The 24,864-nt window shown below is 36.1% G+C and overlaps 3 protein-coding genes across 3 annotated transcripts; 1 reads left to right on the top strand and 2 right to left on the bottom strand.

The window, feature by feature from the left end:
• Nucleotides 1-6,014: 6,014 nt before the first annotated feature.
• On the bottom strand, nucleotides 6,015-8,370 carry LOC131437289 (glycosylphosphatidylinositol anchor attachment 1 protein). The gene is made up of 3 exons (XM_058606537.1): nucleotides 6,591-8,370; nucleotides 6,324-6,489; nucleotides 6,015-6,257 (listed from the first exon to the last, which is right to left on the bottom strand). The coding sequence occupies exons 1-3, from the start codon at nucleotides 8,213-8,215 to the stop codon at nucleotides 6,117-6,119; spliced, it is 1,932 nt and encodes a 643-aa protein (XP_058462520.1). The 5' UTR covers nucleotides 8,216-8,370; the 3' UTR covers nucleotides 6,015-6,116.
• A 365-nt stretch (nucleotides 8,371-8,735) lies between these two features.
• On the top strand, nucleotides 8,736-10,357 carry LOC131436944 (small ribosomal subunit protein eS7). Its single transcript, XM_058605946.1, has 4 exons — nucleotides 8,736-8,854; nucleotides 9,159-9,326; nucleotides 9,392-9,724; nucleotides 10,142-10,357. The coding sequence occupies exons 2-4, from the start codon at nucleotides 9,159-9,161 to the stop codon at nucleotides 10,217-10,219; spliced, it is 579 nt and encodes a 192-aa protein (XP_058461929.1). The 5' UTR covers nucleotides 8,736-8,854; the 3' UTR covers nucleotides 10,220-10,357.
• A 2,245-nt stretch (nucleotides 10,358-12,602) lies between these two features.
• On the bottom strand, nucleotides 12,603-13,821 carry LOC131437876 (small ribosomal subunit protein uS10). The gene is made up of 4 exons (XM_058607515.1): nucleotides 13,677-13,821; nucleotides 13,370-13,522; nucleotides 13,062-13,151; nucleotides 12,603-12,837 (listed from the first exon to the last, which is right to left on the bottom strand). The coding sequence occupies exons 1-4, from the start codon at nucleotides 13,677-13,679 to the stop codon at nucleotides 12,721-12,723; spliced, it is 363 nt and encodes a 120-aa protein (XP_058463498.1). The 5' UTR covers nucleotides 13,680-13,821; the 3' UTR covers nucleotides 12,603-12,720.
• Between the last annotated feature and the right edge of the window lie 11,043 nt (nucleotides 13,822-24,864).

Raw genomic sequence — 24,864 nt, 5'->3', positions numbered from 1 at the left:
TATTCCAGCTTTGGAAGACAACATTTCCGAAGAAATTCGGGCTATTCCGGCCGAAATGCTCGAAAAAGTTGCCCAAAATTGGACTTTCCGAATGGACCACCTAAGACGCAGCCGCGGTCAACATTTAAATGAAATTATCTTCAAAAAGTAAATGTCATGTACCAATCTAACGTTTAAAATAAAGAACCGATGAGATTTTGCAAATTTTATGCGTTTTATTGTTCAAAAAAGTTCTCAAGCTCTTAAAAAATCACCCTTTATATATATATGATTGGGTTGATACCATGAGGACATCATTTGCTTCCGCAATTCGGAGATTTTTGTGTAGAGAAAAATCTAAACCTACTTGTATTGTGTAATGGGGAAAAGGAACTTATATACTAACTTACTAACTAATACAGAGAGCGAATCGATTCAATTGAAGATTGCATCGAATTTTGTCGGAATTTGCTTATAATATTATGTGACATTACATTTAATGGTTCTATATTTGTGAGTCTGTGTACCTCATTTGTACTAAACCAGGGAGGACGCTTCAAAATCATTTTCAGAATTTTATTCTAAATCCTTTGAAGCGTTTTCTTCCTGGTGGAACAACAATTTGACCAAATTGGTACTGGATAAAGCATGGCTGGTCTGAAAATTTGTTTATAAATTAACCATTTGTTTTTTAGACAAAGCTTAGAATTTCTGTTTATAAGAGGATATAAACATTTAATATATTTATTACACTTTGCCTGGATTCCTTCAATGTGATCCTTGAAAGTGAGTTTTTTGTCATACGTTAAACCTAAGTATTTAGCTTGATCAAACCATGTCAATTCCAAGCCATTCTATTTGAGAATGTGATTATTGTTTGGTTTAAGAAAAGTAGCTCTTGGCTTGTGAGGAAAGATAATTAATTGCGTTTTTGCTGCATTTGGTTTAATTTTCCATTTTGACAGATAATCACTGAAAATATTTAAACTTCTTTGTAGGCGACTGCAGATCACTCTTAGATTTTTACCTGTGGCTGATAGACTTATGTCGTCACAGAATAGCGATTTCTGACAACCAACGGGTAAATTTGGAAGATCAGAAGTGAAAATATTATACAAGATTGGAGTTACGCTCGAACCCTGCGGAACACCTGCTCGTACGGGTAGCAATTCAGATTTACAATTCTGATAGCTAACCTGAAGAGTACGATCAATTAAATAATTTTGAATCGCTTTGATCAAATATATAGGAAACTGGAAATCAGACATTTTTGCTATTAAACCTTTGTGCCAAACACTGTCTAATGCTTTTTCTATGTCTAGAAGAGCATCTCCAGTGGATAACCCAGAAGATTTATTTGCTTTTATCATGTTCGTTACTCTGACAAGTTGATGAGTAGTTGAATGTTCATGACGAAATCCAAATTGCTCCGGTAAAAAAATTGAATTCTCATTTATATGAGACATCATTCTCAACAAGATAATTTTTTCAAATAGTTTACTGATAGAAGAAAGTAAGCTAATTGGTCGATAACTTGATGTTTCTGCTGGGTTTTTATCAGGTTTGAGGATAGGAATTACTTTAGCGTTTTTCCATCTTTTTGGGAAGTAAGCTAATGAAAAACACTTGTTGAAAATTTTAACCAGGAGTCTCAAGGCAACGTCGGGAAGATTTTTAATAAGAATATTAAAAATTCCATCATTACCAGGAGCCTTCATGTTTTTGAGTTTCCTAATAATTGATTTAATTTCATCCAAATTCGCCTCAATAATGTCATCTTGTGACAACACTTGGGTTGAAATATGCTCATATTTCAGTGAGACTTCATTTTCAATAGGACTCACAACGTTCAAATTAAAATTGTGGACACTCTCGAACTGCTGAGCAAGTTTTTGAGCTTTTTCGCCATTTGTAAGAAGTATTTGATTTCCTTCCTTGAGAGCAGGAATTGGTTTCTGAGGTTTCTTAAGAACCTTAGAAAGTTTCCAGAAAGGTTTAGAATATGGTTTAATTTGTTCAACTTCTTTAGCGAAATTTTCATTTCGCAAAAGAGTAAATCTATGTTTAATTTCTTTTTGTAAATCCTTAACTATGTTTTTCATAGCAGGATCACGAGAACGTTGATATTGTCGTCGACGAACATTCTTCAACCGAATGAGCAGTTGAAGATTGTCATCGATGATAGGAGAATTTAATTTAGTTTGAGCTTTGGGAACTGAAAAATTTCTAGCTTCGATAATATAATGATTCATATTATCAATTGCTGTGTCGATGTCCGCAGTTTTTTCTAAAATAGTTTCATGATCCACATGATTTTCAATGTGAGATCTGTAATCCAACCAATTAGCTCTATGATAGTTGAATATAGAACTAATTGGATTAATTTTAGCTTCGTTGGAAAGTCTGAATGTTACTGGAAGACGATCTGAGTCAAAGTCAGCATGTGTAATTGGTTCACTACAAATGTGACTTTGATCTGTTAGAACCAGATCAATTGTAGACGGGTTTTTCACGGAAGAGAAACAAGTCGGATTACTGGGATGAAGAACTGTGAAGTAACCAGCTGAGAGTTGATTATGAAGTATTTTACCATTACTGTTATTTTGCCTACAATTCCACTGGACATGCTTAGCATTTAAGTCCCCTATTACGAAAAATTTCGGTCGATATCTTGTGAGTTTTTGCAAATCGCCTTTAAAGAAATTCAATTGTTCGCTGGTGCATTGGAATGGCAAATACGCTCCAGAGATGAAAAAAATTCCATGAATGGTTTCAACTTCGATTCCCAAGCTTTCAATAACTTTAGTATTGAAAGAAGGTAAAATTCGATGTTTAATTTGCCGTTGAACAAAAATGGCAACTCCACCACCCATTCCAGTAAACCTGTCAAATCGATGAACCACATAATGTGGATTGCTTTTCAATTTGACATTTGGTTTAAGAAAAGTTTCTGTCACAATGGCAATATGAATTTTGTGAACTTTGAGAAAATTATAAAATTCATCTTCACTCGATTTCAAAGATCGAGCATTCCAATTTAAAATATTCAAATAATTATTTAACATCACTGTTAAATTTTAAATTCATTATAATATTATTTGCGAATTGCCATCCGATTTGAAATGCTTCAAAAAGTGATGAAATCGAATTCATTCGGATGATCATTTGAAAAAGTTGATCCTGTAGATAGATAATTTTATTTTCAGTTATATCGCCTAAATCAACTTCATTTAAAGAAGCGAATGGCATTGAAGGAATATTTGTAGGTAGACTGCCATTAGAAGAAGATGATATGGCCGATTTACCTATTAATAAATTGTTTTCTTTAGAAGATGAACTGCAAGGCGGTCCTGTGTTTTGATTATTTACATTAGAAGAAATAGGTGGTAGATTTCTACCTGATATACTAGCATAACTGACATTAGGATAAGATGAGGTCGACCTACCTGGCAATAAATTGATTTCGTTAGAAGACGAATTGACAGGCGTACCTGTTTTTTGTTTTAAATTCGAAGAAAAAGGTGCCTTAGAAGAATTAGGCGTGGCATTTGCAACGGTTTTTTGATTTTCAGGTATGTTCTGTAAATTTAAGCTCGTTGATTTGACTCCTTGTCTAAGCGAACGAGCGTTTAAAATTTTTTCCCTTACAGGACATTTCAAATAATTGGATTTATGATTTCCATTGCAATTTGCACATGAAAATTTATCAGTGGTTTCATTCATTGGACAAACGTCTTTCGAATGCGATTTACCACAATTCAAACACCGTATATCCATATGACAATTTTTGGTTCCATGACCGAAGCCTTGGCAACGACGACATTGCGTTAAGTTTGCAATACGATTATGCCGTTTATAATGTTCCCAATGAATTTTAATGTGGGAAATGTAATGTACTTTTTCTAAAGTTTTCAAATTGTTTACATCACTTCGATTGAAGTGTATTAGGTAAAGTTCATGGGAAATTCCAGAGCGTGGTTTAGAAGTACCATTCGCTCTTTTTTTCATAAGTATTACGAAGGGGCAAAACCAAGCAATTCTTTTAGTTCATTTCAAGACAGCCTTGAAGGGTCTGTCTGATTTTATATCATATGAATAAAATTTATGAAGTTTTTCGGACAAATATCGAATAAGACGTTCGTAATCTTCCAATCCATCAACCAAGACTCGACATTCTCCTCTTCGTCCGATTTGAAATGAGACTTTTACTTCCGGGAGAAAAGTAGAAAGCTCAGTACGGAATGCTTTGAAGTCGGAAATCATCACCGTCACTGATGGCATAGATTGATGTTTCTTCCCAGAACGACAAGCGTCCATTTTGGGAATTTTTGAAGAATTTTCTTCTATGTCGCTACAATCGGATTCAGAAAGAATCTCGTAAATATTGTTAGACGGCATAGAATCAACGGAAGGGAATTCCTTCCGTTGTCTTTTATTTTTACATTCAGATTCTATAAGATGTGAATGTTATTAGAAAAATGTTGAATAACGGATTGTGATTTATTCCGTATTGAATTATTTTTAGCCTTAGGCTTGTTGCCTTTCCGGTTGGACGCAGGCATTTTTGAAATGAATGAAATTTTAAATTAAATTAACTAGGCTAAACTAGTCTTAAAAAAGGCTGATTAATTTCTTAGTCACTCTAATATCACTCTTTGTATCACTTAGTCACTCAAATATCACTTTTTGTATAGCCTTGAGAAAGGCTGACTAATTGTTAGTCTTTAAAAAGACTGTTAGTGATTCAGGTAGCCTTGAAAAAGATTGAAGCCTTGAATCAATGAAACTCTAGGTAGCCAGAAAAAATTTCCAGGAGCCAAGAGCTATACGCGTACGGTGCGAACGACTGTTCAACACCGACTGATCTTCCATATATATTGGTATGTTGTACTTGATGTTTTCATGATCCACATAGTGCACATTCTTATTGTCTTTAGCGAATTGAATTGCATCCAACTCTGTATAAAACTGGATGTAAACAACATTATTTGTCCTGTTGCATTGAAGTAAATGCACACGTTTAATATCAAGATGCATTTGCTCCTTGAGCAAACCTTCAAGTTCTCATACCAAAGGACGAACTTTGCGCTGCCTGAAGTCAACAATAATTGTATTCTTTCGTAGCGGCGGTAGCATTTGTTTGTTTGGTTCACTCATTTCGAGATCGATTTATTGTTCACTACACAATATATGTACTTGATTTCTTCTGTCCCCAACGGTTTTGTTTTATCGATTGACTTGAATGAGATGTGAAAGCGAATTGGGAATACGAAATTATTTTCTGCTGAATGATGTAGCTAGAATCAAGTAAAGATATATATATATAAAACGTACAAGTCATCGCTTTGGATTCGATTGTTGTTAAGACTTTTTTAATTTTTTAAATCGGTGTCTAACAATTGAGTCAAAGTGAACGTTTTCTAAACTCCGTTTATCTCGAAAGTATGTTTACGCACGTAATTTCCATTTTGTAGATATATATAAAAATAGTCAAATTTGAGTGAAAATACGTCACGTAACGTTTTGTCAAGTCTCCCATCACACATCACAGTCAAAATTTATCACAATATTATAAACTTCCCCCGGTGACTAAATTTGCGACACCTTTATATTTTTTTATTTGCGACATTAAAAATGTTTGTTATTATTTGTACGGATAAATTCATAGTATTATCCTTTCAGAAAGAAAACGAAGAATAGAACATTATGCTCAAATCTTAAGAAAAAGAGAACTGTAACTCATTAGTCTAGTTAGCATATTATTTTACTTTTTATTCGGTCAATTAAAGGATTGTGCTGTAATCAGTCGATGTATAATCGCTGAGATGCAATATTACTACAAAAACACAGAGAAAACTGTGTAATACTTCTGTTATGCGACACGAAAATTCAAAGCGATTGAACCTGATTTCATTTCATCCTTTTACGTCAATGTATTAAGCACAGATGGTACCTTAATAATTTTTCTATGAGTATAATGGAGCTGAGATGATTTAGGGAAGCAGGTATTCTACAATTGAACGGAAAAGCCACAATTCTTCCAATCAGTAACTCATGTTTAATTATCTATTGTTCAAATACTCAATAGCAGTTCGTTTCCTGTACAATACTAGTTATCTATCTACAATCATCAGACTTCAGTCTTGTTTCAGTGTTTTTGAATCGACTTCAAGTTTCTCAACCTTCAAAGTTTTGGTAGAAAATATAACAAACCATAAAAGTATCCACGCAGGCAGAAAAATAAGCGCTATGACATTAAACAACCAGTTTCCATAAATCTGAAATTATTGAAAAAATGTTAAAATAAAATAGAAATGAATCCTTAAGTTAAAGAAATCTCCAACCATGGAATCCACAACTGAGTACGTAATGGCATCCATCGTAGCAGTGAGCGCTTTTCCAAGTAGGCCATTCACAGTTAATTCTGGAAAAAGTGCACACGTGACGACCAGTAATATTAAATATACGATCACCAGGGGGTGCAATATAGTGCAAAATAGACCGGAACATCTGTCAAGGAAACATTACCTTCGTTAGCAATTATTTTAACTCGCTACCTTTTTGGAAGCTTTGAGTTTTCTTACATATTTTTTTTATTGGTCACAACTCACCCTTTGTTTAGAAATCCTTCCTGCCGTGGCTGCAAAATCAGTACTATTGGAACTATAATAACGGACAGAATAAAACCTAGAGAAAAGTTCAGCATTCCTACCGTCAGGAGGGCAGTTCCCAGTTCCAACAGGACGGCAATTTGAAGAACTTCCGAATTAAATGCGTCCAATGTGACGAATGCCGGTAGAATTAATACCACCATGGAAATGCTTACCATGATCATGGAAATGCTGAATTGAGTGGACAAATTTGCAGTATGGAGGTAGTTGTTTAATCCAGCATGGAAAGGTAGAACGCTAGTCAAAGCACCAATCGAATGTGTCAGGAATATTAGGAGTCCCACCTGCACGTAGTTCATTCTTGGCACACTCTCACTATCTCCGAGAGATTGTTCTTCCTCCTTAAATTCAGGGTAGTGAAGTGAGAGGTAATGAATAAATGAACTAATCAAAAGTGCCCCAGCCATTAACCCTAGACTGGGCATGTAATCTCCAATAGATACGAAACGGTCGTGAGTAACCAACAAATAGAAGAAGTAGCTCTGATGAAATCGTTCCAACAGATTGTTCAAACTGCGACTGATACCTTCAACAATTTTTAGCAGGGCTCCGACACCCGGGGAACTGCTTTTGTAACCCGACTGCTCGAAACATTCCAAGGTTAACGCCTCTATTCCGTAACGATGAAACAGACCGTGGTTACCAGTAGGAACTCCCGTCGCCTGACTGAATACCATTGCTAATAAATTATGTAGTTTTTCCCAGTGGGAATTAGCTTTCCTTTGTTTTGCTTCTGATAATCGATAACCCGCTACTATTCCATTCTTTTGCGAAAGTTTCTGTGCTAAATTATGCAAATCCAAATTCGGCAACTGTCCGTTCAGTCCTTCAATTTTTATGTTAATATAATCTACATCAAACCCGTGAACTTCTAAATTAATTGCCGCCTGTATCGCACCGGCTCTGGCATTTAATGAACCAGCGTTTAGCACTCGATTGTCTTCTGAGCCATAGTAAGCCTGTAACCACGCTTGCATTCCCAGCTGTTCCTGTTCAGTTATCAGAAAAATAATGTCCTTAGCCCAATATTTCTGACGTCGGGCAAAATCCGCAAAAGCCAACATAAGCGGAATTCCAGCTGACACATCCAAATAAACGGAGTCCGGAGACCGATAGGGTACTGAAATTACGAACGATTCTGTTGCCCCGATCCGTGGAGCCCGCAATATTCCATATACATTTTTGCCAGTGAAAATCTTTCCTCCTCCCAGTGGATAGCTAAGAGTGAAATTGTGCGTATGGGTTTCCAATCCAATTTTTCTCAATTTAGCTAGCATCCAAGCGTATGGCATTTCCTTGCGATGAAACTCTCGCTCCCTTTTCAACTCTCCGGCATAGTTCTTGGCCAGGGTTATCGTTTCGGTTCGCAGTTCCGAATAAACTAACCCCGGCAGCAGAGCATTTTCGGAAAAATATGTGGCCGAATTGAAGTTTGGATCCGGCAGTAGGCAAAAGTAGCCAACACCCAACAGATAAAGACCGAAGCAGATAAGTGTGTTGTGGCGAATCAGTGCTTTACAATATTTTGCTTTTTGTGAGATAGATGGGTTTGTAAGAAGACCCATGACGGAATGGACAAATGGCGAGACTAGATTTCAATTTTTTCTTTGGTTTTTCCAAGCTAAGAACAGACTAGCTTTCACTCAAAAACTCGCGATTTAAAAATTTTCAACTTGTTTATTTACAAAAGTGCGGGCTCTGATCTTAATCACAGATGCCAGGTCTGCTGACTTGTCAACAAATTCACACTGTACTTCAAGACTAGAGATGCAATATTTTTTCGCATGCAGACTTTTACAGATTTTCGACGCTTTTTCTGACTTCCGTATTTTTCTAAGAACCTTTGACAAAATTCTTCAATACCGTCTGTACTTTATTTATGCTAGCAAACTTTTCAAAAGTTTGCTCTTCTATTGGAGCAGTACTTGTGTAATCACACTTTTCATAACCGGCTTGCAGATATTTAATAATTTGGTTTGGCAAGTCTGGTCTTGACAGCCGATATAACGAGGGGTCGCATAATTGGAGGATGCCAAAAATGTCAAACGCAGTTTGAGCTGTCAAGAAACGCTATACACTGTTCATTTCCGGCAATTTGTCATTCAATACTGCTGTCAAACTTGTCGCTCCTTTCTCGCTCTTTTTCCGGGCATCTTTGATGTAGAAGTGAACACATTTCATTGTGAACGAAAAATAATTTCGCTGTAAGTGAACCAGTTTTAGGTGAAATTGTGTAAAAAGGACAAACAAGTTTACAGAATGAGATAATGTATTTAATCCAATTTAAAACTGAAGAGTTTCAACAGTTCTTGGTTCTAATAAACAAATTTTGTCACAGGAAACTTGTTCAGACCACTCTACAAATTGTTGATGACAAGGCATTGAGCCATCAGTAATACAGTACAGTCGGTTTAATTGATTTGCTAGTGAATTTTTGTTTCGAAGTTCTTTTCTAACTATATTTGTGTGTTAAAGTTTTTTCCTTAATGAATTCCTTCACTTCCACAGATGGTTTTCGGATCAAAAGTGATCAAGGCCGGTGGCGCCGAGCCGGATGCGTTTGAGAATCAAATCGGTCAGGCTATTCTTGAATTGGAGATGAACTCGGACTTGAAACCCCAGCTACGTGATTTGCACATCACTCGTGCTCGTGAAATTGAGTTCAACAACAAAAAGGTAAACAAACATGGGAAAGGACGGTTGGATAATCGATTTCTCTAATTTGCAAATATTCGTTTCAGGCTATTGTTATCTACGTTCCAGTACCAAAACTGAAAGCCTTTCAGAAGGTACAGATCCGACTGGTTCGTGAGCTGGAAAAGAAATTCTCTGGCAAGCATGTTGTGTTCATTGGAGAGCGTCGTATTTTGCCCAAGCCACAGCGGGGTCGTCGCGATCCAAACAAGCAGAAGCGTCCACGATCGCGAACACTAACTGCGGTATACGACGCTATCCTAGAAGATTTGGTCTTCCCGGCTGAGGTGGTCGGGAAACGGATTCGTGTGAAACTGGATGGTTCCCAACTGATCAAGGTGCACCTCGACAAGAATCAACAAACGACTATCGAGCACAAGGTGAGTAGCACTATTAGAATTCATTTTACGTTTCGTCTTTGACTCATCAATGCGTAGCAGTTTATGTTGAACTGCTAGCGCGACCTGACGGCTCAACATAAACCGCTAGGCAGACGTAAAATTAATGTTATTCGCAAAACAATTTTTACTAATCCACGATTAGAATTGTTTAAAAAAATAGAGCATCTTCTACATTCGAAATGGTTTGTCTATTCAGTGAACATTTCGTCTAAATGATGCTGAAAGTATCTTACGCGTTTATCCCAGAAACTGTTTTATATGTTTACTCGAAAACAGGTCCCTGAGAGAAAATGTACATTTCTTTTCTATCGTAATTCTGCTTAGTAACAAAATGCTCATTCAAACAAACAGTTTTTTTTTAAATAATTGATCGATTATTTTATTTTTATATTCCAGGTCGACACCTTCACGCCCGTGTACAAAAAGCTGACCGGTCGTGACGTCACATTCGAATTTCCGGAACCCTATCTATAAACTATTGCTATGGTGATTTTACATGAGAGTGTCGCGGGCTACGATGTTGGAAGCATAAAACGTGAAATGTGTTAATCATCGTTCATTGCAAATAAAAACTCAGATGAAGGCCGAGATCGTAGGTGTATAAAAATGAAATTTTGCCTAAATTCTCCGAGATCATATACTAAAGAACATTCCTTTCGAAATTAATAAGGCGTGTACATTTCATATGGTCACATAAAGCAATGAGATTTTTTTTTCTGTCTACTACCTCTTCTGTTAACAACTGCTTAAATTCCATGTTTACAAAATAGACGGGTAGAATGAAAGCCAATGTTTGCATTTTTCTAATGGTATTAGATATGTAACGAACATTGGTATAACAACGCAGATATAATCGAAAGAATAAGAAAAACAAAGAGAATCAGTCAACTGCTTTTATGCACCCTTCTGAAATGTTTACATTGAATAGTAAGTCTCAACGAATTGATAGATCTTGAATAATGCCTGCTATTATTCGCTAAGTCAGCAGGATCCAATCCCAGTACAGTTTATTCCGATAAAATTCTACTGCGTAATAGATTGAAGTCAAATCCTAATGATACGCGATTGAATGATCTCTACAAGCCAATAATAGCATTGCTAGCATCGTAGTTAGTTCGTCGTAAAGGAACTCGAAGAAATGCACTGTTGCGAAAAACACGGGGTCGGGCGCTGATATTCACCCCTATTCTGTATTTCGATCGAATCGGATTGTTTCGATCGAATACAAAGTTTTGCATAATCACCCCGATTCTGCAATCCGACGGATTTGTGATACGAACGATTCTATTCTTTCGTTCGAGTTCGAATTTTGCATTCTTTATTCCGTTCGACTTGTATGATTCGTTCGGAAAACTTGAAATTTCGAACACTAACTGTCAAAGCTATCAACACTACTTACACGTTCTTTTTCTTTTTATATTCATTTCTTGGTAAAAGAAAACGATCACACTTGTATAAACAAATTAGAACGATTCTAAACCGAACAGAAGTAATACGAACGCAAGTCGATCGAGTAATGTTCGAGAATTTAACAACTCGAACGAATGATATTCGAGTTCATACCCAACTCGAACGGAATGCAGAATGGAAATTGCACATTCGATCGGAATATTTCAAATCGATCGACGTACAGAATATGGGTGATTGTAGCTAGAATGTCAGTTGCTCATCGAGAGTAGAATACCAAGGTCTAATACACGTCGTCCTGACTATCGGGGATCCATTCAGAAAGTATTCGAAATGAAAAGGCTTTTTTTTTTCGAGGACGTAATGATCCAGCATTTACCCCGATTCTGTATTTCGATCGAATGGGATTGTTTCAATCGAATACGAAATTTGGCATTCTGTAGCTCGATCGAGTTCGAGTTTTTCATACAAAAGCATCATTCGATCGATTTACAGAATGCAAATTTTTACATTCGTTCGACAAAAGCCGATACGATCAAAATACAGAATAGGGTATTAAAGCCCCGTAATGGTTTTTTCCTTTCTTTATAGAAAGGTATTAGAATTGCTGGAAAAACCGACTATCTAACGGAACCTTGGAGACCCATAGTGTTATATAACATTCGACTCAGTTCAACGAGATCGGAAAATGTCTGTGTGGGCAATTTTCGAAGATATTTTTACCGCTCAATTTCCTCAGAGATGACAACCGATTGTTACGAATTTAGGCGTGTTCAAAAGCTTCTGTTGGGCCATTGATTAAGTCCAAAGATCAAAAGGTTGTGAATTTTGGTTCCGGAGATATGATGATATAAGTGACGTAACCGACAAAACGCGTTTTATTCCGCGCAAGTTTCTCGGAGATGGCTGAACCAATTTTAACATGTCTAGGCTTGTTTGAAAGCTACTATTGGGCCATTGAACAAGCTCGAAGATCAAATGACTTTGACTTCTGGATCCGGAGATATGATAATATAATTAACGTAACCGACAAAACACGTTTTTTACCGCTCTTATATATAATATGGTAAAAAGAAATGCTATTGTTGTTTGGATGGAACGTGAAGAGTATAACTTACGCAAACAAATCTTATTTAACTTTCTGAAAAGCCGTTTTAAGCAAGTGATAGTTTACTGTTTTTTCTACGAATTATTAGTCGTACCGTTTGCATTTCATCTCTTTGTATAAAATTATACCAGAATTTTGTACCAGAACCGGAAATTTTTTAGACCTTAATCGCACCACAATACATGAGAGAAATTGTCAATTGCCTATAAATCCTTTTGACAAGATCATGTAGAAATAGACTGATTTATGTTGATACAAGAACGGAAAAGAACAAGACATGGCTTCAAATTGAATGAATGAGCAATCATTGAATGTCGAATGACTAAATGAAATAAATAAACATAATTTAAATTTTATCTTTATTTTAAATTCCACTGAACTTGTAAGGTAACCATACAATGGTTACTTTATGGAATCTTCCCATGGTTTGTGGTAGTCGCCGTATTGTGAAATGCACTGCCTAAGGATCGGCAATGGTGACCTCGACCTCCACACCGGGCTCGATGTTAATAGACGTGATCTGTTTGACTATCTCAGAGGGCGAATGCAAATCAATAATACGTTTGTGTAAGCGCATCTGAAAAATAAAGAAATTAGTGATTTTACGCCTGACCTAATCAAACCAAAGAACAATGTTTGAACCACTAGAGACTTGAAGAGATTTCTAGACATGAATCAAGCACTATGACAAGGACCAGTTTACTCTCGGCGTAACTTTCATAAATGAAGCCATTTAGAAAAGCTGATCATTTTGGTTTATAGTTCGCCTGTAGTTACTTTACTTTTTGGAATGGCTATTACCTGGAATCGATCCCAAGTCTTTGATCCCTCACCGCAAGGCGTCTTACGGGTGGTGATACGCAGGATCTTTGTGGGCATGCGAACCGGACCCTAGAATTAAAATTTGTTAAAAACCTTAAAAATGAAACATCCACTCAAAATACTTTGTCAAATTCTTTCAATTTTAAAACAGCAAATTAGCTGCAATCATTTGTCAAAAGAATTCGGTTTACTATTGCATTTACTTAACTAGGGCAAAGAAAAAAACGGTATTCAAAGCCCCCCAGGTAAATGCGAATTGCTGTTTTTGGATGAAAGTTATAACCCACCTTTACACGTAACTTCTGCTTCTTAGCTCCACTGATCAAATCGGCACAAACTTTCTCCAGACTTCGCACGTTGCGAGAAGTCAGTGTAATACGAATACGGTGTACGGTCGCTGCCTCCGCTACCGGTTTCTCGATATCCTTTCCGGTGCTTGCCTATAAAAAGCGGAAAATTACACGTGTAGTCAAGTGAACATAACCTAACAATGTTTTGATACCTCTAACAATATCGAAAACGTAAATAATGTACAGAAACAGCAGTATTAAAGTGAAAAGCTGCTTCCCACATATTTATAAACCATTTAATTACCATTATTAATGTTAAATTGTCCTGGTCGAGTTAATCAAGTCGACTTGAACAGCGCTGAACCGCGGACAAAAACTTCACTCTGCCGAAGCTGAAAACGAAATGGACGAGTCGAAGGTTCGAACAGAGATGCCAGGTAAAAATTTCAAATATCTGCAGACAGGGTCTGTAAATCTGAAAAAAAATCTGCAGTCAGAAGTATGTCTTGCTGGCAGCAATTTCTATATAAAGTATGACACGCAAAACTGACTTGGTGAGCAAAAAAAAAAAAAAAAAAAAAAAGGTCGCGGAAATTTCAAAATTCTGTAAATATAGACGAAAGTCTGTGAGAATTTCAAAAATCTGCAAAAGTCTGCGAGAATTTTAAAAGTCTGTAAAAGTCTGCACAACAAAAAATGTCTGCAGCACTATCCCCCAAATCTGCAGATTTACAGACAAATCTGCAGACCTGGCATCTCTGGGTTCGAATGTCAAACGAAACCAATAATAAAAACGAAAGGTGATAATCGACATAACAAAAAGAAACGCAAAGCTTTGCGTAAACACCTCTACCCAGTGAAATTTGTCGACCCGCATAAGTCCGATCATCGGTCCGATTATCGGACCGATTGAGCACGATATGGGGCCGATCGTAGCGCTTCGATCGGTCCGCCATCGGACAATTTTGCACCATTAGCATCAACCGCGTCGACCTGAAAAAGCTTTATGTTTACATTATACCCAGTGAAATTTGTAGACCCGCATAAGTCCGATCATCGGTCCGATTATCGGACCGATTGAGCACGATATAGGGCCGATCGTAGCGCTTCAATCGGCCCGTCATCGGACAATTCTGCACCATTTGCATCAACCGCGCCGACATAAAAAAAAGCTTTATGTTTACATTATGCATCGCTAGAGAAACAGAGCGAAGGGATATCAAACAAAGCATTTTCGAGCCGACATCTTCCCGATAGGGTGTGAAAGAGTGTTAAACATTCTTTTGTTTCGATCATAGAGGCTTTAACCTTTAGGTCATTCGCCTCTTAGGGCCAGAAAAACTCTGACCCTATGTTCGAGGTTGGAAATCCAACCCCGATATATCTCATCACCTGAGTAATCAGACATCCGCTCTCTGCTTTGGTATATCTTCACTCTTTTGTTCTACCGATACACTATGCAAGCTCGAAACGCAATCAAAAGCTTTCTTGCACGATGCGTCCGATGTTCGGATTTACTGGGATGTATCGCTGTAGAAACGGAGCGAGGGAACATCAAACAAGACATTTTCGAGCCGACGTCTCCCCGATAGGGTGTGAAATAAATTCTTTTGTTTCGATCATAGAGGCTTTGACCTTATGGTCATTCGCCTCTTAGGGCCAGAAAAACTCTGGCCCTATGTTCGGGGTTGAAAATCCAACCCCGATATATCACATCCCCTGAGTATCAGGCATCCGCTCTCTGCTTTGGTATTTCGTCACTCTTTTGTTCTACCGATACACTACACTCAAATAAAAATTCACGTTCGATTCACTTGAAAAATCACGTAGAATGGTTTCAAATGTCAAATTGAATATTTTACGTGACGAAAATGAATGTTATATGAACATCCCCTAAAATGAATATAGTCATCACATTAGGTTTACATGAATTGATCAAACGTCAAACAATCTACGTGAATTTCCAGTGTGAAAAACTCGATTTTGAAAATGGCGAGCAGTGCCCCTCGAAGTGTAAGTAGTGTAAATATTTGCGAGAAAAGTTATTTAATTACAATTTTTTACTCCATCGACCGGACCATTCCAGTATGAAAGTTTCCATGTGTTCAACTGGACCGAGTGCCTACGTGAGTCCGGAAGTTTACCCGCTCCTGCCGAATGCTTCAAACAGGCCGTCGGTATGAAGCTAGAGACACTGGAATTATGTAATGCGACTTCAACCTGCATCGGTAGTGTTGTGGGAGTTCTTGGATCTCGACTTCGGCTTCGGTTGGATGGCAGTGACAACATAAACGATTTCTGGAGATATGTCGATTTGAGATACCACGACGTTATTAGTTGCTTTTTAAGCCATTGGAATTGTATGACAATTTTGTGAAATAAATGTTTTATATTTCATGGCATTTTTCATTTCATAGATTTATATCAACATCTGGAATCTCCCTTTCGACTTCAACCAATATATAAAATAGTAATTTTCTGCTATCTAAATTGAATATGAACTGATAGATAAATGTGATATGAACAGTACATTACATTTTACCTATGAAACACGTAACTTTTACTGGATTATGCATTAAACAGCTTTTAAATGTCAGTCCATTAAAATCTACGTGAAAAGTAGGGTGGAAAATATTCACATAACTTTTCACGTAACTATAATATGATTATTATTTTGAGTGTATGTAAGCTCGAAACGCAATCAAAAGCTTTCGTGCACGATGCGTCCGATGTTCGAATTTACTGGGTACAGTGATAAGCGGATCTTACACGATCATAAAAAGTGTCATTAATAAAAAGTAATGCCATTTTAATGAACGTGTAAGGTGCAGTAATGACGAGTTTTCCATGCAAATTTGGAATATCATTAGCGGCCCTTACACGAGTCATTAAAAATGTCATTACTAAAAAATATTATCATTTTAATGAACGTGTAATGGTGCATTAATGACGACATTTTTATCAAATTTGAAATACATCATTAGCGGCCCTTACACGAGCATTAAAAATGTCATTTTAAATGATGTCATTTAAATGATGTAATTCAAATTTGTTAGAAATTTCGTCATTAGTGCACCACTAGACGTTCATTAAAATGATTTTTTTTTTACTAATGACATTTTTAATGACTCGTGTAAGGGCCGCTATTACTTAGTCATCATTAAAAATGACAAAAATAATGCTCGTGTAAGGGCCGCTATTACTTAGTGATCATTAAAAATGACATTTTTAATGCTCGCTATCCTTATAGCGGCCCTTACACGAGTCATTAAAAATGTCATTAATAAAAAATAATATCATTTTAATGAACGTGTAATGGTGCACTAATGACGAAATTTCAAACAAATTTGAATTACATCATTAGTTAGTCATCATTTAATATGACATTTTTAATGCTCGTGTAAGGGCCGCTGATAGGTACGATCGATTCATGTGTAACCCGCTCGGCATTTTGGCTACCTGAGCAGCCATGGCCACCAGACGGCTACCAAAATTGTGTCAGTGACGGCTGTCAAATCCAATTTTGCAAAACATAGTCCTGTATCTTAGTTATCCGAGCGTTTTGATCTTTTCACCTTCACTGAAAATGTCAAAGATTTCGATGTGGAAAAATCCTGGTGGATACCGTTGTATCGTTTGAGTTATATGTCTGGCAGCGATGAGGCCGTCGGTAACCAGAATGTCTGCCAGCCATATTTTCCCGCTGGCAGCCATGCTGCATCTGGTAGTCCTGCCCATGCGGGAAATAGCAAAAATTTATAATACTTTTTCATTCCTATCCATAAACAAAGCAATTTGTTTTGAGATTTCATGTGCAAATTCACTGAGATTCATGAGTTTGGTTTCATTACCACTTAACCTCGTTGTGTTTCTCCTTTCGATGCGAATTGTTTTGCTATTGAATTGAACTACATGTGTATTTAATTTTCTAGAGGATATAAGTACAACACGAATGTACATGCTAAAATCGATATTTTTTAAAAATGTGTTTCTATAAATACATTCCAAGTCCTAGACTCACTAAATGATGTTATGTCTAGTGAAATATTGATTTTCGACATGGACGCGGATAAGCATCGCTTGGCGCCAGTTGCTAACAGTGACAGTGGAATTTTTCCGGGAACAATAAAATGCACGGAATTAGTAGCCAAGTCAAAATGCAAATCTCGTTACCCTCCAGTGTAGCATTTTCCGTCGGATTCGAGCGATTTGAATCCGGGAAGCGAATGAGAATTGTCGTTTTTATCATTCGCTCGATGTTGTTTCTTCAATGACCGATAATACGAGACAACCTTCACTTAAATAAAAATTCACGTTCGATTCACTTGATAAATCACGTTAAATGGTTTTAAATGTCAAATTGAATATTTTACGTGACAAAAATGAAGGTTATACGAACATTCCCTAAAATGAATAGAGTCATAACATAAGCTTTACGTGAATTGGCCAAACGTCAAACAATCTGCTTGAATTTCCGGTGTGAAAAACTCCATTTTGAAAATAACGAACAGTGGCCCTCAAAGTGTAAGTAGTGTAAATATTTGCGAGAAATGTTTTTTAATTACAATATTTTACTACATCGACCTTAGCATTCCGGTGTGAAAGTGTTGTTGTGTTCGACTGGACCAAGTGCCTGCGTGAGTCCATAAATATGCCCGCTCCTGCCGAATGCTTCAAACAGGCCGTTGGTCCACCAAAAAACGAGTTCAAAGTCGGTATGAGGCTAGAGACACTGGACCCATGTAATGCAACCTTAATCTGCATCGGTAGTGTTGCGGGACTTCTCGGATCTCGACTTCGGATTCGGTTGGATGGCAGTGACAACAAAAACGATTTCTGAAGGCTTGTTGATTCGAGATCCCACGACGTTATTAGTTGCTTTTTATTTTCATCTGCTAATATTATATTTTCTATGCTAATTTTCTGAATTAAATGTTTTATTTTTCATGGTATTTTTCGTTTCATAGATTTATATAAAAATCTGAAATATCTCCCTTTTGACTTCAACCAATATATAAAATAGTAATTCTCTGGTCTCTAAATTCGATATGGACTGATAGGTAAATGTGATATGAACATTACATTACATTTTACCAAATACAAATTATAATACGGAATACTTCGACAAATTTTCAAGGACACATTTTGCATCGTGCGGTACACTGTCGTGATACACTGTCAGAGTGACAATGTACTTTAACGAGTTTTCTATAAAACTAGCAACACTGAAGGGTAAGAACACGTTCACCATAGTTACTGTTTATTATAGTGAAAAATAAATAAACAAACAGTTTTTATCTGATAATCAAGATCACAAGCGAAATGTAAGTTAAACAATAATCTAGAGTGGTCAAGCCACCATGAATGTATTGATATTTGTAGATTCGTGGGTGTTTGTGTTCATTTTTCATCTTTTGTGCTAGTGCCGGTGATATTTAAACTGATTGTTGCAGTTTAATACAGCAACGATAAACATAAACAAACAAGTTTGTTTTGCACCATAGCAACTAGCATAAAGCGTTGCCAGAAACGATCTCCTTCCACATTTTCAAACTATCGCAATGAAAGGGAGTAATTTGCTAGGCTTACTTGTTCAGGCTGTGAACCAAACATTGGCGGTTCGTTTGTATGGGACTTAGGGGTATTATTATTTGTATTTGATTTTACCAATGAAACACGTAACTTTTACTGGATTATGCATTAAATAGCTTTTAAATGCAAGTCCATTAAAACCTACGTGAGTAGGGTGAAAAATACTCACATAACTTTTCACGTAACTATAACATGATTATTATTTTGAGTGTTTGTACTGAATACGAATTACACTGAAAAACAAAGCCGTTGCCGGCGAAATTCGACGTCAACATTTCATAATATCTCCCTTATTTTCACGTGTACTTTCAATATATTCGTATAGAATGAAAGATTGGCATTTTGTCTCAAAACTGAAATGTAGAGGCGCTGCTTGTATAGAGATGATACTTTCAGCAAGAGCTGTCAAATAGGTAGGAAAATTTCTAATTACTCCACTTTTTCAACGATTTATTTTGAAAACGGGCAAATTCATCTGAAAAATCATAGTAAAAGTTGAAGAAAAAGTGAGGTGGAAATGTTGATCTTAGTTCATTGTGCGAAATCTACCGTTTTTTCAGAATAGAGCATTAAACTTGGTTTGATACCATTTTTCAAATGCCTGAAAATAACAAATAAAGTATCCAAAATAAATAGTACTCGATCGCTATACATTCTAGTACACGAAAAATCAACATTACACTGGTTTCTGTTTAATAAAATGTTGATCCGAAAACACCTAACCTTACCCAATTTCACACATTTCTAAAGATGTTTCATGTTTAATCGTAGTTTACAATTAAAAAAGTAGTAGTAATCACTTTGAAATCGATTTTCTTCTACTCCGATCGTTATTTTATTGCTGATATCTATTTGTACTATTAAATAAACGATAAAAATGTTGCCAATCACTACTGCCGATATGAAAATTTCCGAAAGAGTCCTCCTCCTTGGTTATATTTTTCATTGGCAGGTGTCGCTACCGGTAAATCAGCTTTGCGACAATGTTCCAATAATATTTCCATGTTTCTAACAGTACTAAATATATAACGAACATTCGTATAATAACGCAGAAATAGTCAAAAGAGAAAGTAAACAAAGAGAATCTGTCAATTGTTTTTATGCCCTTTTGAAATGTTGACGTCGAATTATGAAGTAAAGCAACTAACTCATAACAGCGAATTTTTTAAATGCACCTAAAAGCAAGTGACATTTTCTCTTTGTTCACTTTCTCTTGTATCAATTACTAAGCCGTTCCTTCGTTTGTGTCTAAACTCTGTGTTTGTAACGGTACCTGGAAACTTTGATTTTCGGTCAGAACTGAAAAGGTGATAAAAATCTGCATAGCCGCATCACAATGATCGATAAAGAAAGTAAACAAAGATAAATAGCCACTTGCTTATACGTCCGGATGGGCGGTTCAATGCATAGGGCTCTGGTCTTACAAACCAGTTGTCGTATTTTCGAGTCCTGACCTGGAAGGATTCGTAGTGTCAGTAGAATCGTAGCAGCCATGCAATGGTTCTCTACACTCTCAATCGGCTGCGAAATCTGTTGTAACAGAAGGTCAAATTCCACTATAGAAATGTAATACTAAGGCTTTTTACACTCCCAAAAAATTCACTGAGATATCTACGTCAACATTTCAAAAGGGCCTAGAAAAAAATGAAAGGTCCGCTTTGTTTACTTTCTTTTTCGACTATATCTGCTTTATTATACACACTTTCATTATCTACTTGGCACTGTTAGAAACATGGGAAAATTGTATTTTATTCTACACAAATACACGTGAAAGTTAAGCAGATAGTTAATAGACAAAGTAAACAAAGAGATAGTAATAGAGAAAGTAAACAAAGAGAAACTCGCATTGGTTTATGTGACTTTATGAAATGGTGACTTCGATATGATCTTTTTAATGACTTTAATGCGTCTTCTTATATCAGTGTTGAAATTGTATTGATTGCTAGCAGTGTTTTTCCTCAGTGTTGGAAAGTTACGAAATTTATTCCAGTTGTGCAATTTATGTGCAATCCAAAACTCCAATGATTATGTTTATTGATTAAATTAACGAGACAAGTTGAACTTTTTACGGAGTGTGCTTAATTATTAAGTTTGTTTGATAGCGAGGTAAATCAAAATGGTGTTGACCAAAACAGTACAATAAATAAAAAGTATTACTCGATGATCTAGTGAATATCTTCGAAACGCGTATAGAATTGTAAAATGGTTTATGAATTAGCTCATTGAATAAATGAATAGTGTGAAGTTCTCGATATCATTAAAATTAATTTCCTTCAAAGAATGCTAGCTCAACTCTGCTGTATTTGGTAAGTACCTACAAGAACATGCGAATAATTCAAAATGATTCTCGTTTTCTTTACAAGATTGGAATGATTAAATAATATTGCAATAGATAAGAATTTTCATCGTTTGTTTCAGTAGGATAAGAATAAATCTATCTTAAACATTGGTTCATCCGGAAAGATACGAAATTTAGCTAGTTTCTGGCGATAACAAATAGTTTAACAATTTTGTAGTGCGTATCAAGATTACCAAGCCAACCAAGATTTGTTGCATTCATTTTAATAAAAAAAGGCAATTCAACACATTTCCCTATGAGTTGGAAATTGAAAACAGGCAGTGGGCGATTGTTTTACATTTCCCACTGAGAAAGCGATTAGTTTTGTTGGGAGTTGAGCGTTTGTTTCACCCTCTTGCTATGGAAGCTGGTTCCTGAAACCGACGTTTGTTTTGATGGCGTTGTTGTCAACAATATGTTAAGCTACGTTCTTACCATACAATCAAACCACACTGGTGTCAATTGAAGAATCCAACCAACTCTTTTGCGATCGCAGCGCTGCCCGAGTGGCGAGCTTTGAACTAAGCGATGGTGATAATTTTCAGATTTTGCTTGAAGATTCGAACAAAATGCAGGGTTTTTATTATTTTTTCTTATCAATCGAATACAAACATACAAAAACGTGTGAAAATTTGGTAAAAAAATCGATCATTAATGATTCAGTAACTTTCCGTGGTATGTTTGATTGATATTTATGGAGAAATCGTAACATGAAATACCAAATTCGAAGAAGTGAGGTTGGGTACTGTTTTCATATCGGGGATATTCTTTGTTTTTTGGGTTGGATTTTGAGATTAATTAATAAATTATGATCAAAAGTTTTATGACTAGTCTATTTGTTCATGTTTTATCATCTAAATCAAATCTGTATGTGAACTGAAAATTTCAAATTTCATCATAGATTGTCAAGAGTATAGGACATTTTGAAATCATATGTTTGATGACAACACGTGAATAATCGTTTTTCTTACCCATATTTGTTAGATTTTGCAATCTGCATTCTTTCAAACTCAAGTAAATTGAAAAAATCGTGCAAAATTTTTCTAAATACATGGGATATGTCGAAACAATCACCATAACACTATCTGGTGATGACCACGCTGATTGGATTGTTCAATAGTTAATTTCTTCAAACCCAAAATAAATATAACTCTAGTGTAGTATATCTGCATACAATTGGCTTGAAGCCGAAAATTTTGGTTGTTTGGTTCTTTTTCGTTATGTTGCACCAACATAAGGAAACGTCAGTCGGTGTTGAACAGTCGTTCGCACCGCACGCATATAGCTCTTGGCTCCTGGAAATTTTTTCTGGCTACCTAGAGTTTCATTGATTCAGGGCTTCAGTCTTTTTCAAGGCTACCTGAATCACTAACAGTCTTTTTAAAGACTAACAATTAGTCAGCCAAGGCTATACAAAGAGTTATATTAGAGTGACTAAGTGATACAAAGAGTGATAATAGAGTGACTAAGTGATACAAAGAGTGATATTAGAGTGACTAAGAAATTAATCAGCCTTTTTAAAGGCTAGCTATTCAAAGAACTATTATTCAAAATTCCATTCATTTCAAAAATGCCTGCGTCCAATCGGAAAGGCAACAAGCCTAAGGCTAAAAATAATTCAATACGGAATAAATCACAGTCCGTTATTCAACATTTTTCTAATAACATTCACGATCTTATAGAATCTGAATGTAAAAATAAAAGACAACGGACGGATTTCCCTTCCGTTGATCCTATGCCGTCTAACAATATTTACGAGATTCTTCCTGAATCCGATTGTAGCGACATAGAAGAAAATTCTTCAAAAATTCCCAAAATGGACGCTTGTCGTTCTGAGAAGAAACAACAATCTATGCCACCAGTGACAGCGATGATTTCCGACTTCAAAGCATTCCGTACTGAGCTTTCTACTTTTCTCCCGGAAGTAAAAGTCTCATTTCAAATCGGACGAAGTGGAGAATGTCGAGTCTTGGTTGATGGATTGGAAGATTACGAACGACTTATTCGATATTTGTCCGAGAAACTTCAAAAATTTTATTCATATGATATAAAATCGGACAGACCCTTCAAGGCTGTCTTGAAAGGCTTATCAAATGATCAAAGTATTGATGAAATTAAAAATGAAATAAAAGAATTGCTTGGTTTTGCCCCTTCCCAAGTAATACTTATGAAAAAAAGAGCGAATGGTACTTCTAAACCATGCTCTGGAATTTCCCATGAACTTTACCTAATACACTTCAATCGAAGTGATGTAAACAATTTGAAAACTTTAGAAAAAGTACGTTTCATTTCCCACATTAAAATTCATTGGGAACATTATAAACGGCATAATCGTATTGCAAACTTAACGCAATGTCGTTGCCAAGGCTTCGGTCATGGAACCAAAAATTGTCATATGGATATACGGTGTTTGAATTGTGGTAAATCGCATTCGAAAGATGTTTGTCCAATGAATGAAACCACTGATAAATTTTCATGTTCAAATTGCAATGGAAATCATAAATCCAATTATTTGAAATGTCCTGTCAGGGAAAAAATTTTAAACGCTCGTTCGCTTAGACAACAAGTCAAATCAACGACCTTAAATTTACAGAACATACCTGAAAATCAAATAACCGTTATAAATGCCACGCCTTATTCTTCTAAGGCACCTATTTCTTCGAATTTTAAACAAAAAACAGGTACGCCTGCCAATTCGTCTTCTAACGAAAACAATTTATTGACAGGTAGATCGACCTCGTCATCATCTTCTTCTAATGTCAGTTATGCTGGTATATTAGGTAGAAATCTACCACCTATTTCTTCTAATGTAAATAATCAAAACGCAGGACCGCCTTGCAGTCCATCTTCTAACAAAAAAAAAAACAATTTATTAATAGGTATACCGGCCAAATCATCCTCTTCTAATGGCAGTCTACCTACAAATATTCCTTCAATGCCATTCGCTTCTTTAAATGAAGTCGATTTAGGCGATATAACAGAAAATAAAATGATCTACCTACAAGATCAACTTTTGTCGTGAATACGACTTACTTTACTATGGGGTGCCTTTTCAAAATTTACCCTCTGAGAGAGTGATAAGTTTTTGATCGTGAATATCTATTGTTGTATCTAATGAATCAACATAATTCTTGCGACATGCCATCGGAAATATGATCACAATTTTATAATAAAATTTTCAGTTTTGTGACATAGTCTCAAATAATTCAAAATTAAACTTTTCTGAAATGTTTGGTATAAACGAGTATCAAAGAGGATAATTCATAAGGCGCGTTTGCCTTTCTCGTATTTTTAAAGCTCATAGCTCAGTGATCTGTGAAAGGATTTATATAATCTAACTACCAATAGAATCGAAATTTTTCAATTTAAACGTGTATAGTAAAAGCATTGAAGTATTTCAATAGTACACTATTGAAAAACCTGTCTCATTTGATCCATGTCAACACCAGCCAATCAGAACGCGTTCTGAGGAAGAGAACAAAATATCTGCTGCTGTACAACAAATCGTCCGGGAAAAATGTTCCGAAAAGTGGTGAATATCGCAGTGAGTTCCTCAATTTGG

This window comes from Malaya genurostris, chromosome 3, assembly GCF_030247185.1.
Source record: "Malaya genurostris strain Urasoe2022 chromosome 3, Malgen_1.1, whole genome shotgun sequence".
NCBI lineage: Eukaryota > Metazoa > Arthropoda > Insecta > Diptera > Culicidae > Malaya > Malaya genurostris.
This window is presented reverse-complemented; position numbering and strand designations above follow the sequence as displayed.